The sequence below is a fragment of the Dendrobates tinctorius genome, unplaced genomic scaffold (genome assembly GCF_039654945.1).
Source record: "Dendrobates tinctorius isolate UK_male_01 unplaced genomic scaffold, ASM3965494v1 ptg000162l, whole genome shotgun sequence".
NCBI classification, from domain to species: Eukaryota; Metazoa; Chordata; class Amphibia; order Anura; family Dendrobatidae; genus Dendrobates; species Dendrobates tinctorius.
In genome coordinates, this window is record NW_027361829.1 from 38598959 (window position 1) to 38615067 (window position 16109).

The window sequence follows — 16109 nt, forward strand, 5'->3', positions numbered from 1 at the left end:
ATGAGGAGAAGCGGTGGAGACTGAGTGCTGAACCTGGGGAGGATGAATGAAGAACTGGTTTTTTTTGTTTTTTTTTTTACTTGCAGGAAAAATGTTTCTGAAATGGTAACCCCTTTGATGTTCTTTAAAATGTATGTATGTATGTACAGAATATATAAATAGATAGATAGATAGATAGATAGATACATAGATAGATAGATAATTATATAATTTAAATGTGTTGCTTGTGTATTTTCTATTTGTATAAAAGGTTTTATTTTTTTTTCTTAATTAACAATTCTATATTGTATATTCCATTAATAATGTGTGGGCATATTGAGCATGTGGGGAAACAAATATACACAGTTGCCTATTATGGCATGCTACAAATACACGTTAATAGGCATACACATGAGTTCTGGGACCTTTGTGGGACTGGTTCTGTCTCAATGGCGATGATGCAGCCAGGACTTCTCTTTTTCTCTACTGCTATGGTCTACAAGACTTGAGATTGCTTTTACAATAAAGCTCCCTGGTCTGTACAGTGCTAAAGTGGTTAGCTCCTGATTTCTTCTGTATTCTTGGAATTTATTGCAGAGGGCTATTAAAGCCCTACTTTGACTTTTTCACTTAGTGGATTCACTTTTTTCTCTAAATATAACAAATTTCCAGAAATACAAAATAACACTTTTGATGAACATGTATGTACACAACACCATATGTAAGCTTTTCTTCCTGCACAGAAAATTGTTCCCATTATTGGAGGCAATTTGTGGTAAATAACCAGCATTCAGACAGAATAAAAAAAATATCAGAATTCTAGAAGACCGAAGGGGCCAAAATGCGGCAGCTTTACATAAATCAAACAAGCTTAGCGAAATGTCAGTGGCTCAAATTCCATTTAACATGCTTTAGAAAGATCAAGAGCATTTTATTGAGATAATTTCTTCATAATATTTTGGGTGTTCCTATCTTTTCTCAATTAGATTTCAACAGTTTCTCTATTGTCTTCCGAAAATTGATTTTCAGCAGCGCAAGAATTTTTCAGTCTTTTAAAGCAAACATCTGCTGTACCAGCTGCCTATCTAAGGCTGGTTTCACATTTGCGCATAGAGGAGCTGCGAAATTCTTCCGTGAGGCTCCGCTCACGGCCGCACCTCCTCCGGTCAGCTCCGCCTACGTCGGCATGCGGCCTGCGTACCCTATCTTTAGCATTGGGTACGCAGGCTGTGCGGATATATGCGGATGCCTCCGCATGCGTCGTTTTGAAGGTGCGGCGACCTGCGCCGAACGCAACGTGTTGCAATTTGATGTGGTCCCCGCACCGTCAAAACAACGCATGCGGAGGCATCCGCATATATCCGCACAGCCTGCGTACCCAATGCTAAAGATAGGGTACGCAGGCCGCATGCCGACGGAGGCAGAGCTGACCGAAGGAGGTGCGGCCATGGGCAGAGCTTCACGGAGGAAGTCCACATCTCTCCGTTGCTCGGCATCCGCAAACGTGAAACCAGCCTAAGCCAGGAAAGTCAATACACCTGTTGAAGTGTGAAAGTATTTTGTTATGCAACAGTATAAAAAATAAATACAGTATATGCTGCTTTTAGGAACTCTGAGCTTAACTGGGTTTATTATGTGTTATATTGTCGAAACATCCATATAAAGCATACACTGTTCACTCACATTAGGGATTAGGGACATCAATTCAGTTTAGCATTGGAAATCCTTTGGTCTTAATAATTGCAACAATCAACATTGCCGAGATTCCAATAGGTGAAGAAATTGTCCTGCAGGAATACTGGCCAATGCGAACAGTATAGCTTCTCACAATAAGGTCATGTTCACACGTTCAGTATTTTACATCAGTATTTGTAAGCTGAAACCAGGAGTGGGTGACAAATCCAGATGTGTTTTTGGTTCTGTTCAGGTCACAGAGTAGGTTGATGAGACATTCCAAAAACTTTCTTCTGAGTTAATTCATCTACATAAGGCAGTAGCTAGGACATGGTGGAACATTAAGAGTTTAGAAGAGTATTTAAAATTAAATTTGATCCCTTGGGGCCTGAGGGTGCAAATTTTCCCAGTCTGGGAAGTAGATGTTAAATTTAAGCAGTCATGGGAGAGTGGTTTGTTTAAGCGCTCTGCAATACTCATTACCATGCTTATAGAACATGATAGAGCACTACTACTTGAATTGAAAGAGAAAATTAAAATCAATGAGGCTAAATTGAAAACATATGATATGGATTCTGTGGTGTTGCCTTTCCAACAGAGACTTAAGGATATGATTGACAAATTTAAGAAAGAAATAATACAAGGAAAAAAACAAAAATTTGCCAGAGATAAAAATGATTTTGATGAAAAAAAAAGCTTACAGATGGACCCACATTGGTAATCGTAGACAAAAAAGAGCTACTTTTTCCACAAATAAATCCACTGCGGCTACTACGACCTCTTTCCAAGATCCTCCCTCTTCTAGTTATTTTTTGTCATCAGACACCGACCAAGAAAACCCACCAGGAGGGGCAAGTGGAGGAGTAAGTCCACCAAACCCCAGGAAACGACATTGACAATTCAAAACATGGTCTCCAACCTACAGGATGGAGACGAGGCAGAATCGGAGATGCTAGGGGACGAATCGGTTGCAGGTAAACTCCAGGTCATTAATTTGACAAACTATCCATTATCTGAGTCTGAAACCAGCCTCTTATCAAGAGGCCTGTCATTCTCACCCACTAAAGTGCTTGATAAATTTGAATTGATCAAGGATGTTTATATGTTTTGTAGACAGGTCACATTTAAACTATTGTACCATCAACCATCTATAGTGCGTACACTTCCGGAGGAGGATTGACAGACCTTTCGTGACCTTCTTGATTTATTGGCTGAAAATCAAAGTGGATCAGGTAAGAGAACTGTGTTCTCACAGAGGTTACCATCGTAAGCCACACCCCCTCTTTCCCTTTTTACAGCAGTGGAAATCTTCTTTAATACCACGTGTCGAGATATCCAGAATTTATCTGTGTATAGGAATAAGGGCACAAATTTGAATAGAGAAGAAAAACGTGCCTTAAAAAACTTACAGGACAATAAATATTTCCTGATAAAAGAGGCAGACAAGGGAGGGAATGTTGTTCTTTGGCCGGTGGAGCTATACCTGAGGGAGGCCCACAGGCAACTCAATAACACAATTTGTTATAGGAAATTACCCTCTGACTCTACAGATACTTTTAAAAACAAACTGGACAAACTATTGAGAAGGGCTTTTGATATGGGCACTATTAATAAAAAGGAAATGGATTTTTTAATTACAAAGTATCCAGTAGTGCCCACTTTTTATATGCTCCCAAAAGTCCACAAATCGATACAGGAACCGCCAAGATGACCCATTGTCTCGGGCACTGGGAGCATATTCGAACGCCCTTGTGTTTACCTGGACTTTTATCTGCAGCCTTTTGTTCTCTCTTTAGGCTCATATGTCAGAGATTCTTCTCATCTCGTTAACCAATTGGACGGACTTACTTTGAGTATGGATACCTTAATGATCACGATGGAAGTTGAATCATTATATACTTGTATCGAACATTCTTTGGGTCTGAAGGCTGTCTCTTATTTTTTGGATCAGAAAACGTCAGGGGATCGGTTACATGACTCTTTCATTCTTGATCTTTTAGGCCATGTGCACACGATGCAGATATCCAGCGGATCCGCAGCGGATTTTACCGCGCAGAAACACTGCATATCCGCATTGTGATGTACAGTAGCATGTAAGTCAATAGAAAAAAAACCCGCTGTGCAGACGCTGCAGATTTTTCCGCGCGGTTTTCTTGTGGTTCAAAATACGCAGCATGTCACTTCTTTTGTGCGGTTTTCCACCTGCTCCATTCTCCAAATCCGCAGGGGAAAACCGCACAAAAACCGCAAGAAAAAAGGAAGAAATCCGCAAGAAAAATGCAGGTCATTTGACCTGCGGATTTCTTAAATTCTGCGTGGAAAAATCCGCAGGGCAAAAAGTACGTCTGCACTTAGCCTTAAGGTTCGTACTTGAAAATCATTACTTTGTCTTTGATTGTATCTTTTTCAAACATACATCTGGCACCGCAATGGGTGCCAGATGTGCGCCCGCTTATGCCAATCTATTTTTAGGTTGGTGGGAAGATACATTTATACGTCTTTTACCTTCTTTTCAGGCACATGTTACTAAGTGGTACCGCTACATCGACGATGTTCTGTTCTTTTCGTCGAGTTCCTTGGCTGAGTGTGAGAAATTTGATGCAGACTTGAATTGTAATTCTTGGAACATCTATCTCACTTCTAGTGTTTCTGGGGATGCAGTGGACTTCTTGGACCTACGAATCATCAAGCAGGAAAGACGGATTTGTACCTCACCTTTTCGGAAGTCTACTGCCTAAAACAGCAGCTTTCACCCGTCACATGTTCGCAATGGCATACCAAAGGGACAGTTCTATCGGATTAAAAGGAATTGTAGCGAACAGGATCAATTTTTAATTGAGGCCAAATCTCTTACAGCTCTTTTAAGGAAAGGGGTTACCCTGACGCATTGTTTCTCAAGCTTTTCAGGACTCTGCCAGTAAGGATCGGAGGGCACTACTTAAACCAAGGCAGAGGAGGGAGTTTTCGAGCACAAATATAATCACTCCATATAGCAACCATTGGACTGACATCTACAATATTTTGCGAAAAAAATTGGAACATCCTATTAAGAGAACCAAGAGTGACTCCCTTCATCAGCCACCGCCCAAAACTCATAGCCAAATGTGCCAAGAACCTTAAGGACTCACTACGTGTGAGCCATTTTAGACGTCCTACTGAGCCTCTAGGTAGAGGCACAAAATTGATAGGCACTTATCCTTGTGGCGGTTGTACTATTTGCCCATTCATCATCTCTAACAAAACATTGACATTATCTGTCGCTCCGGGGCAGATTCACACCCATTTCTATTCGAACTGTCGTACCTGTAATGTTGTCTATGTTTTGGTTTGCAGCTGTCCCAAGATATATGTAGGACAAACGGGTCAGGAACAGGAACTTCGCCGTCGCATCCAGCACCATTTTTCCAACATTACCTGTGCATGAAAGGATCAAGCCCTTGGAAAACCAATTACTTCAGTGGCTAATCACTATCTACTTTACCATAATGGCCTCCCAGGTAAAACAAGTATAATGGTAGTAGATAAAGCAGAATCAGAGGAGGACGCTGTACCGAAGAATTATTAAGGAAAGAGTCCAGATGGATCTTCAATATGCATAGCCTCGCACCAGGAGGCCTGAAGGAGGAACTATTGTTTACTGGTTTCTATAAAAAAAAATGAAGGACAGATGTTTGTGTTCATTATATCTTTGATCCATGTATCGATTGGTTTGAACATACCATTGTATGACTAATATAAATCTTTAACCATCGTATTTTTTGTATTGTATATTTTTGAAGGTTTTTTCACCACTCCATTCCTCCACTTTGCCAGTTTTTATTTTTGTAGGTAATCGATATCAATGTACCTGGTATGATGCACATCTACATTTTTATTTCTGTTTAAAAAAAAAAGGGGGGTAGGAGTAAAGAAAGACATAATTGGTTGGATTTTCCATCCCTCCATCCTGCCAAGTTTTTCTTGATAGGTCATGTATACTCATGCATATGCGATGATTAATACCCATATATGCAATCTGTTAATGGGAAAGGGAAAGTTGAGAAAACAGGACACAGGATGGGGGAAGGTGAGAAAGAGGGAAAACAGGAATAGGCCCAATGGTTATTGATAGCAACTTTTGTTATTTATATTTGTGCACTCTTCTTCTCCCCTCCTCCCCCCCTTCTCCGTATGTGTGTCTCCATTAAATGTTAAGATCATTATTGATTGTTTCCTCTTAGCCTAAAGTATGGTTCACTTGGACCTCTTTAAATACTTGACATGACTCTCATACATTGGTATACTGTGTAATTACGTATAGGGGAGTCTTTACTCACTCAAAATACAGTATTGTTATACTTAATACAAGTTCCAATGCCTACGTTATGTATCATATAACCTGCACTTTGCAGGTGAATTATTGTCTTTATGTGGGGAAATATAGCTCTATATTGCGTGTGATTTTCCATGATCTCCACTTGAGTACTAAAGTCATACCCATTATCATCTATGCAACATAAGTCTCTTAGTGGCTTCAAATGGGGATCTATAGCTTTATTTTTATGACCAACAATTTACTCACTCTGTACATATACCTTCTTCGTTTAAGCATTTATATTTTTTCTTTGAGTATCCGTTCTGTGCGTTTCGTCATCTACGCAATATATATGCATTTAGTGGCCCTATTTGAGGCGTAATAATATATTTCGTTCGTATCATCTCTGTTTTGGCTTATTAGTGGCGACATACTGAATATATGAGGGAGAGTCTATGTAATATACTCTTGTACATTGGCGCCGTATGCGGATATAGGTTTTATGCGGTACATGCTTTTTTTTTGCTTGGCAAAGAGCATGATATACCTCATTTCATTTTTGTGCACGAAGAGGGGTATGTCTTACCATTTTACTCTAATATTGCGCTGCCACGGTGGCTGTAGAGAAAAAATGGATTTCTAAAGTCACAATTATTAGTTTATTTACTTTTTCCGTTTTAGGCACCACTTTATTTATTATGTGTGTGCTTCATCATCCTTCATTTCTCCATGCCTGTCAGAGTGTTTTGTGCATGTTTATTGCACATTAGTTATTTTGTCCCGATCGAGTATCTGGTTGAGATTCTGTGCAATACATCTCCTTACATGCTGGCTCCAGTCGGGGACTGATGTGTGCGCACTGCACACTAGCTACAAGCGCCTGCGCAATGCACACTAACTTCATGTTTGCATGTGGGGATTTTTTCTGCACTGCGCATGCTCGATGATCCCTGCCTAAGAGAGGCTATGACAGATTGAGCGCTGTATGTACTGTGCTTGCGTGATGAAAACCAATACAATGTTTTCATGGGGAGATCTCTATCTTTGTACTGCACACGCGTGAGTCTCCCTGCTCATTACAGACTATGACAGACTGAGCGCCTCACCTGCTGCGCTTGCGCAGCTGCTATTTCCGGACGCCAGATCCATGTTGGAATAATATAGTCCATATGTAAGTAATCTTTATTGATTATTAGGCACATAAAAAGATACGCTCTGTGGCAATCAGCACACCTTCATTTTCTCCCTTGAGGAAGCCATGCTTCTGGTGGCGATACGCGTGGGGTTTCTTCCCCCCTCCTCCTTGAACCACATGCGGGCATTAAAGTTCACCATTATGGGCTGTCAGTATGCAATTCATTTTTGTTTGCAGAGTATAGGCTAGGTTTTTACCACATGAACCTCTTATATATTTCATTTATTATTATTTGGGGAATGTTCTGTGGTTTCTTATTTACTGATGAGCTACGGTTACACTGTCGAAATATTTGCCTATAGTCTGTACCAGTAGTATTGTCTTTTTCAGCACCTTATTGCGTATTTGCACAAAAAGCTTTATTCTGTACGATATAGGACCAATGTCTTTTCTGTGTTTATCTATTGAGAAACTAATATATGGTCCATAAGGGATATTGCCTACAAACCTATATCTTCTTTTGACTGGCATAATGGAGGAGGAGAATACTGGGTCTTTATTATAAGATTTTTTTGGTGGTGTTGTTGTGATGTGGCCAAATTGTTTTGGGTCCTTTTAAGTGTTTTTAAATATGTCACTTTTTGTATGCTTTTTAATGTCAATAAAATTTATTTTTATATGTATATCTTTTCTTGAAATATTGTAATTATTATTGTTGGGTTGATCACCCGTGTATACACACATCTTTCTCTGGGTTGTGATAAATCCAGAAGTGGTGACGTGTTTCTATTATACTTTTCCTCTGATTGTTCCACTCCTGGTTTTGACTTACAAATACTGAAATAAAATACTGAACATGTGAACATGGCCTTAGATGGAGACACTGACCTATTCTGAATAGAACATTCTACCTCTTCATAGAAATGTTCTATAGCAGTCTTTCCCAAGTTCCAGTCGTCAAGGTGCTCAACTCATCATGTTCTCAGGATTTCCATAGTATTGCCCAGGTGATGGAATTATTATTAAGGCATAAGAAATTGCCACATGTTCTATCACCTATGCAATACTAAGGAAATCCTGAGAACATGACATGTTGAGGGCCATGATGATTGGAGTTGGGAAAACACTGCTCTACAGGATTAAGATTTGAACGGGCCAGAAAAGCAAGGACAACCCATTGTTATGTTCTTAAAACCAATCCATGCCTGTCAACAAAAACTAGGGGCAGTTGGACCAGCTTATTTTATTATTTTTCCAGTACGCAAGATGATGGAAAAAAAGGAATAATGAGCTTGGAAAGCCAATTGAAGGGCTGACAAAAAGGGGTTAACAAGAAAACAAAACATGCTTGTTAAAAGAGATTCTGATGAAAAAATGATCTATTAAATAACAATACATTCACTTCCCTAATTTATAAGGACAAGCTTTTGCTCAAGAATACATATCAGAACCTTCCTAATGCAGTTTTGGGCTGTGTGCACACGTTGCGTTTTTTCTTGCGATTTCGCAGCATTTTTCCGCGAAAACGCAAAGAAAACGCATGCCATGCAATCCTATGGGATTCCGAAATGCTGTGCTAATGCTGCGGATTTTTTCGCTGCAGAATCGCATAGCGGAAAAATACGCAGCAGGCTCATTCTTTTTGCGGAATCGCGGCGATTCCGCACCCATAGGAATGCATTGATCCGCTTACTTTCCGCATATGGCTATGCCCATCATGCACAAAGTAAGCGGATCATGTGCAGATGGTACCCAGGGCCTGGAGGAGAGGAGACTCTCCTCCAGGGCCAGGGTACTATAATCCTGTAAAAAATAGAATAAAAATAAAAAATCTATATATATAATCGTCTTATCATGTCTGCTGTAACCGAAATCCATCGTCGCTGATTGGTTGAGCCCGGCCGGCCGCGACTAATCAGCGACGCAGGATTTCCGTGACAAACAGACAGACAGGTATTGTATGATAATGGTTATGGCGCCGGAGATTGCGATCTCCGACGCCATACTTACCTCACCGGGAGGAGCGTTGCCGCGGCGCTTCTCTTCTTACGGAGATCGGGGCAGGAGGCTGGGGGAGGAGTGTGGCACTGACGCCGAAGTTTGCAGTGTGTGTTCAGGAAAATGGAGCCGAGCAGCGCGGTGTGGGCATACGCGTACTCCGGCGCCACACTCCTCCCCCAGCCTCCGGCAGAACGGGACAGCGCTGGACCACAGGAAAGATGGGCGAGTATAAATTTTTTTTTTTGCCTGTGTGCAGGTTCCTAGAGGTGAGGGGGACCATACATACCAGGAAACGGGGGTGAGGGGTACCATACATACCAGGAAAGGGGGGTGAGGGGTACCATGCATACCAGGAAAGAGGGGTGAGGGGACCATGCATACCACGAAAGGGGGGTGAGGGGACCATGCATACCACGAAAGGGGAGAGAGGGGACCATGCATACCACAAAAGGGGGGTGAGGGGACCATGCATACCACGAAAGGGGGGTGAGGGGACCATGCATACCAGCAAAGGGGGTGAGGGGTACCATGCATACCACGAAAGGGGGGTGAGGGGACCATGCATACCACGAAAGGGGGGTGACGGGACCATGCATACCAGGAAAGGGGGGTGAGGGGACCATGCATACCAGCAAAGGGGGTTGAGGGGTACCATGCATACCACGAAAGGGGGGTGAGGGGACCATGCATACCAGCAAAGGGGGTTGAGGGGTACCATGCATACCACGAAAGGGGGGTGAGGGGTACCATGCATACCACGAAAGGGGGGTGAGAAGACCATGCATACCATGAAAGGGGAAGTGAGGGGACCATGCATACCACGAGAGGGGCGTGAGGGGACCATGCATACCATGAAACGGGAGTGAGGGAACCATGCATACCACGAAAAGGGGGGGGTAAGGGGACCATGCATACCAGCAAGGGGGGGTGACGGGACCATGCATACCAGGAAAGGAGGGTGAGGGGTACCATGCATACCACGAAAGGGGGGTGAGAGGACCATGCATACCACGAAAGGGGGGTGAGGGGACCATGCATACCAGCAAAGGGGGGGTGACGAGACCATGCATACCAGGAAAGGGGGGTGAGGGGGACCTTGCATACCAGGATAGGGGGGTGAGAGGACCATGCATACCAGGATGGGGGGTGAGGGGGACCATGCATACAAGGAAATAGGGGGGTGAGGGGGACCATGCATACCAGGAAATGGGGGTGAGAGGACCATGCATACCAGGATAGGGGAGGGGGACCACAAATACCAGGAAAGGGGGGTGAGGGGACCATGCATACCAGGAAAGGGGGGTGAGGGGACCATGTATACCAGGAAAGGGGGGTGATGGGACCATGCATACCAGGAAAGGGGGGGTTGAGAGGACTATGCATAACAGGAAAGGGGGGTGAGAGGACCATGCATACCAGGAAAGGGGGGTGAGGGGGACCATGCATAAAAGGATAAGGGGGGTGAGAGGACCATGCATTCCAGGAAAGGGGGGGTGACGGGACCATGCATACCAGCAAAGGGGGGTGAGAGGACCAAGCATACTAGGATTGGGGGGTGAGGGGTAGCATGCATATCAGGATTGGGGGTGAGAGGACCATGCATACCAGGATTAGGGGGGTGCATTATTGCATTATTATTAACTCTTCATAAAGAAACTACATACATATTCTAGAATACCCGATGCGTTAGAATCGGGCCACCATCTAGTAGAGAAATAATCACCCTCCGGCGGCCCCCGAAGTCCTTCCCGCCTCTCACCACGTTCCCGGCATCTTCCGGTCCTCTCGCGAGTGTGACGTCATCTCAGGTCTTCGCGCAAAGCATTACTGGGACCGGAAGATGCCGGGAGTGCCGCAGAGCAGATCGGGAGCCGTTGAAAGGTGAGAATAACAATATATATATATTTTTTATTATTTTTAACATCCTATCACATTTCCAAGCGATATTTGAAATTGCTTGGAATGCGCAAGCATTCCGCAAGGGAAAAACGCTTGCAAAACGCTTGTTTTTCGCTGGAAAAACGCATGTGAATTCGCATGCATTTTACCTGCAGCGGGAGTTGCGGAAATTTTGTGGAAATTTCCGCAGCATTTCTGCATATGTGCACATAGCCTTATGCTAGGCATAGATATTTGCTGTTTTGAGTTTTCAGTCTATCAAACAGAGGACAAGTAATAATTAAGAGCATATTCACACACCCACGTGTTTTCGTCCGAGCAGAGACCGCTCACCGATCTCCTCAGTCAAATTCAATATTCTCATAAGCATACATGAGTATGTTGAGCTCTGATCAGGAAATCCATAGCTAAATGGTACATCATGGTTAAAGCTCAGACTGTAATACACAGATGTATAAAACTGGCCATAGGGTGGAATATCATGTGCAAATGGGATAAAAATGTGAAATTGATCATGCTCCTATCAGTCTGTGAATGTACAAAGGTGAATAAATTCAAGTTAAAGAATGAATTTATAAATCAATTAATAACACATCATCAGATAGAGTCTTACCGGTCTAGCGCACAGCAAGGAGGCCATAACACACATGTGGGGTGTTAAAAATAACTTCAGTCTCATAATTAAAATTGCAAGGACTGCAAATGCCCCTAGCTGTAATACATGGTAGACAAGCTGTACATGAAAAAGAAAAAAACAAGATTGAATTAAAATATGGCATTTCTCCTTATCCAGACTTTACAAATGCAAAAATGTACTTGTATATCATGTATCCGTACAATAACACATAATTACTCATCCATACAAATCTATGATCTGGAAAAAGAAAGAATTTCTCAATTACATGGCTAGAAGATACAAACTTCATACAAATTGGTCATTGTGGACCCTAGACAACGATGCTGGAAAATAAAAGGCCTCACCGTTGGGTCATAATGCTGTCCCTGTACTTTTGCTCTTTTTTTTTATAAGGATTGTAGTGATTTTAGTAATCATCTTCTGTCTGTAGGATAGGGGATAACTTAGTTTATGAGGATTCAATTGCTGGGACCCCAATCGATCCTGAAAGCAGTGCTCTGAAGCAGGGCCGGCGTTAGGTGCAGGCAGACCAGGCAGCTGCCTAGGGCCCCCACTCCTCCAGGGGCCCCCAGCCAGTGGCGTACTGCCAGGTGCATTGTTAGACACTTTGATTTGATGCCGAGGCCTGGATCAAAGTGCAGTGCCCCGTATCTCCCCTCCAGTTTCCATAAGTGCACACGTCCCTGCCTGCTTAGCTCCTCCTCCCGAAAGGACAGCTTCCCACTGTCTGCTTCTGCTTTCAACCTTTGAATCTGCAGATGGAAGTCAGCAAACGCGGGGGCCTGAGTTCCACCATCTGTCAGGCTCTTTCAGCTTCTCAATGATTCCGCACTCTCAAGAGAAGGTGAGCCCCAGCCAGAAACTGTTTAATGTCCCAGAGCAGCAATAACAGGTCAGAGAGCAGTGATCTACTCACTGTGATCCTGGAGCTCTGTGGTGATCGCTGCAAGATCAGGTTTCAAAGCCACATACAGCAGCGATCAGCATCGGCTCTAACCACAATCACTAAATCATTGCTTGTAATCTCTGGCAGGGCGACCTCCTGTCAATACTGTCTAGATGACACAAGACAGGAAATTTTATCTGCTGAATCAGAGTATTCATTATATAGAAATACTGTAAATTAATTCCCATGTGAAATACTAAGGGTAAACGATACACATAATGCATATAAGCAAAACCAAAGGAAAAAACAATGTGTGTATAAACCCTAATGAAAATATGTAAGTAAAAAAGCAAGTGCATTAAATAATTAACATAGGGTACTTGGTAAACACTGTTTTGATCAAAAAGTATAAAGCTGTCCCACCACGGCAAGGTGTACCCATTTGAGACAGTAACTACACTAACGGTAGTTTTTTCCTTTGGTTTTGCTTGCTTTTATGGCCAGTGTGAACATGCGTTTACATCATGCATGTCATTCAAGTCTACTCCAGTTCAGTTTTTTTGCTTTTTTACACAGTGTATATAATACAGGTTTGCATAGGAATCAGCGTTTTTGGTGCATTTTTTTTCTGCAGCCAAAGCCTGCTCTCTTGGCAGTAAAACACTGCTTTCAAAACACCCATTTTTTAGGGTATGTGCAATGTGTCACTTCTTTCAGCGTGTTTTCACCAGTAGAAAGCAATGAAAGAATAAAAAAAAACCTTCAGATACTGCAACGGCGTTTTTCGTTGCAATTTTTTAAGCGGTTTTGGTGAATTAAACTATTAGGCTATGAACCCACGTTGCAGAAATGCTGCGGAAATTTCCATAACATTTCCGTACTCCCGCCACGGGTAAAACGCATGCGAGTTCGCATGAGTTTTTCCAGCGGAAAAGAAGTGTTTTGCAAGCGTTTTTCGCTTGCGGAATGCTTGCGCATTCCAAGCGATTATCATCGCTTGGAAATAAGATGTTAAAATAATAAAAAAAAATAAAAAACATTGTTTCTCACCTTCCGACGGCCCCCGATCTACTATGCGGCGCTCCCGGCATCGTCTGGCCCCAGTAATGCTTTGCACGAAGGACCTGAGATGACAATACGCTCATGAGAGCTCGACGTCATTAGCGGTCATTCGCGCAAAGCATTACTGGGACTGGAAGATGCCGGGAGCATGGTGAGAGGCGGGAAGGACTCCGGTGGCCGCCGGAGGGTGATTATATCTCTATTTTTTTTTTTTTTATTCTATTTTTTACAGGATTATGGTACCCAGGGCCTGGAGGACAGTCTCCTCTGCTCCAGACCCTGGGTACCATCCGCACATGATCCGCTTACTTTGCGCATGGTGGGCATAGCCACACGTGGAAAGTAAGCGTATCAATGGAGTCCTATGGGTGCGGAATAGCCGCAATTCCACAAAAAGAATGGGCATGCTGCAGATTTTTCCGCTATGCGTTTCCGCATACTGCCCATTGTAAATCTATCAGGCTGAGTGAGCAGATCAGGTATGCGTGCTCATCAGGACAGGTCTGGCAATCTGACAATTCTGGCAAATGTCAGATGGGCCACTCCTTCACTCCAGGGACACACAAGCAAACCTTCCCCCTGGCACCCTGTTTATTCTATTCCTGCTCTGCGCAGCGATTAACTCCAGTGATGACTTGAACTCTGCTTCTTCCTATCCATATTCAATATATGAAGAAGGAAGTAGGGGATGAAGCCGATGCAACCAGTCAGCTTAATCATGCTTAGTGACCCAGCCAGCCCAACAAGAGCAGCAGGGTGACAGTCCTGCACCAATGAAGTGCAGTAAGAAGGCATTCATGTGTCGGGTGCTTCCATGAGGTCCAAGGCCATGGTGTGTTGGTGGCAGGGTAACACTGAAGTTTGCCTTCTCTATCCCCTCCCACCAACCATGGACAATGGAGAGGAGATATTATCCTCTTCATCTCCTGACTGTTGTGTGCCCATCAACTCTTCCTCCTCCATTTGTTCCTCGGCTCCTGCAACTTCACTAACAGTTTGTCTCATACCATAAGCCCCCCTCGATCGCTGTTATCCACCCTCTCATGGCACTCGCCTGTGCAACGACAGTCCAGAGCTTAGAAATATTGTTATCCCTTCCACATCCTCCTCTGCTTCCACGTCTTCCTGTGGGACCACCACCTCCTCCCGCAGACTATTCAAAGTGTGCTCCAACATGTAGATGACTGGAATAATGATGCTAATGATGACATCGTCAGCGCTAACTATGACAGCATTCATTTCAAAATTGCGCAGAAGGGTGCAAAGGTACTTCATCTGTGCCCACTCTGCAAGTGTGATTTGCTCCATGCCCATACTGCATTAGCCCAGGATATGCAAAGGGATATACTGCACCAGGGCTCTTCGCTGCTGCCACATTTGCTGCAACATGTGTAGAGTGGAATTCTAGGCATGTCGGCACATCGCAAATCAAACGGTTAACTAGAAGGCTGAAAGATCTCTGAAACGATGCAAATTGATGACCTGTGGGGTGTGATCAGTAAAAGTGAGCACGCAGCGGCAGCGCATCCAGGCTGGGATAGTGGCAGAGAATTGCTGTACCACCAGGTTGAAGAAGTGAGCCATGCAAGGCATGTGTGTGAGGTTGTCCCAGCATAGGGCTGCCATCAGGTTTGCACTATTATCGTACACGGCCTTCACTGGCTCCAGGTTCAGGGGAGATAGCTATTGCTCTAACTCGGCCTGGATAGCTGTCCACAACACTTGAGCTGTGTGACTGCGATCTCCAAGGCATATTAATTTAAACACTGCCTGACTGTGGTGAGCCCTGGCTGTGCAGTACAAAGGTGGGGGGTTCTTTCTGCACTGCTGGAGCATGTGTCACATTAAAGGAGAGGCTGAGGGCACAAGTAGAGGCCCTAGAGGAGGTGGAGGAGCCCAAAGCAAAGGAGGAAGTAATAGATACAGAGGTTTGATCCACTAACCTTGGGGATTCTAAAACTTGCGGAGCAGCTTCTTGCCCGTCTGCATCCACAGCCACCAGTCACCCAGTACTCAGTCAGTGAGATGTAACGCCCCTGCCCATGTGTGCTTGTCCAGGTGTCATTGGCAAAATGCACCCAGTCAGACATAGATTTTTTACAGGGAACGGGTGATGTTGTCTGCGACATGTTGGAGTAGAGCAGGCACAGCTTTCTTAGAGAAGTAATGGCGACTGGACAACTGGTACTGGGGGACTGCGACGGCAATAATTTTTCGAAAACAGTCTGATTCCAACCAGGTGGAAAGGCAGCATTTCTGTGGCCAACAGGGTGGACATGGTGGAGTTCAAGCTCTTAGCTTACGTGACCAAAACTGTGGGACCAAGGTCTGGCTGCTGTGCTGAGAGAGGCTGGAGTAGGGTGAACAGGACAAACTGCTGGACTGTGAGTGAGGGGCAGGTGGAGATGTTATGGCGGATTGAGAAAGATGTGGTGTGTTCGGTGAAACAAAAACAGCAGGCATCTCCACTTCCGTAACAGCTGACGGGCTCTCACTCAACCCGACTGTAGGGGTAAACAAGTAGAGGACCTGTGGCCAGAGA

At 43.9% G+C, this 16109-nt stretch overlaps 1 protein-coding gene across 1 annotated transcript in view; it reads right to left on the bottom strand.

Moving 5' to 3' along the window:
• DPY19L1 (dpy-19 like C-mannosyltransferase 1) overlaps nt 1–16109 on the bottom strand; it is a 342123-nt gene that overhangs the window by 27161 nt on the left and 298853 nt on the right. Inside the window, exon 18 of the mRNA XM_073549963.1 lies at nt 11596–11715. Coding sequence (XP_073406064.1) covers nt 11596–11715 — 120 coding nt within the window. The remainder of the gene's footprint in view (nt 1–11595; nt 11716–16109) is intronic.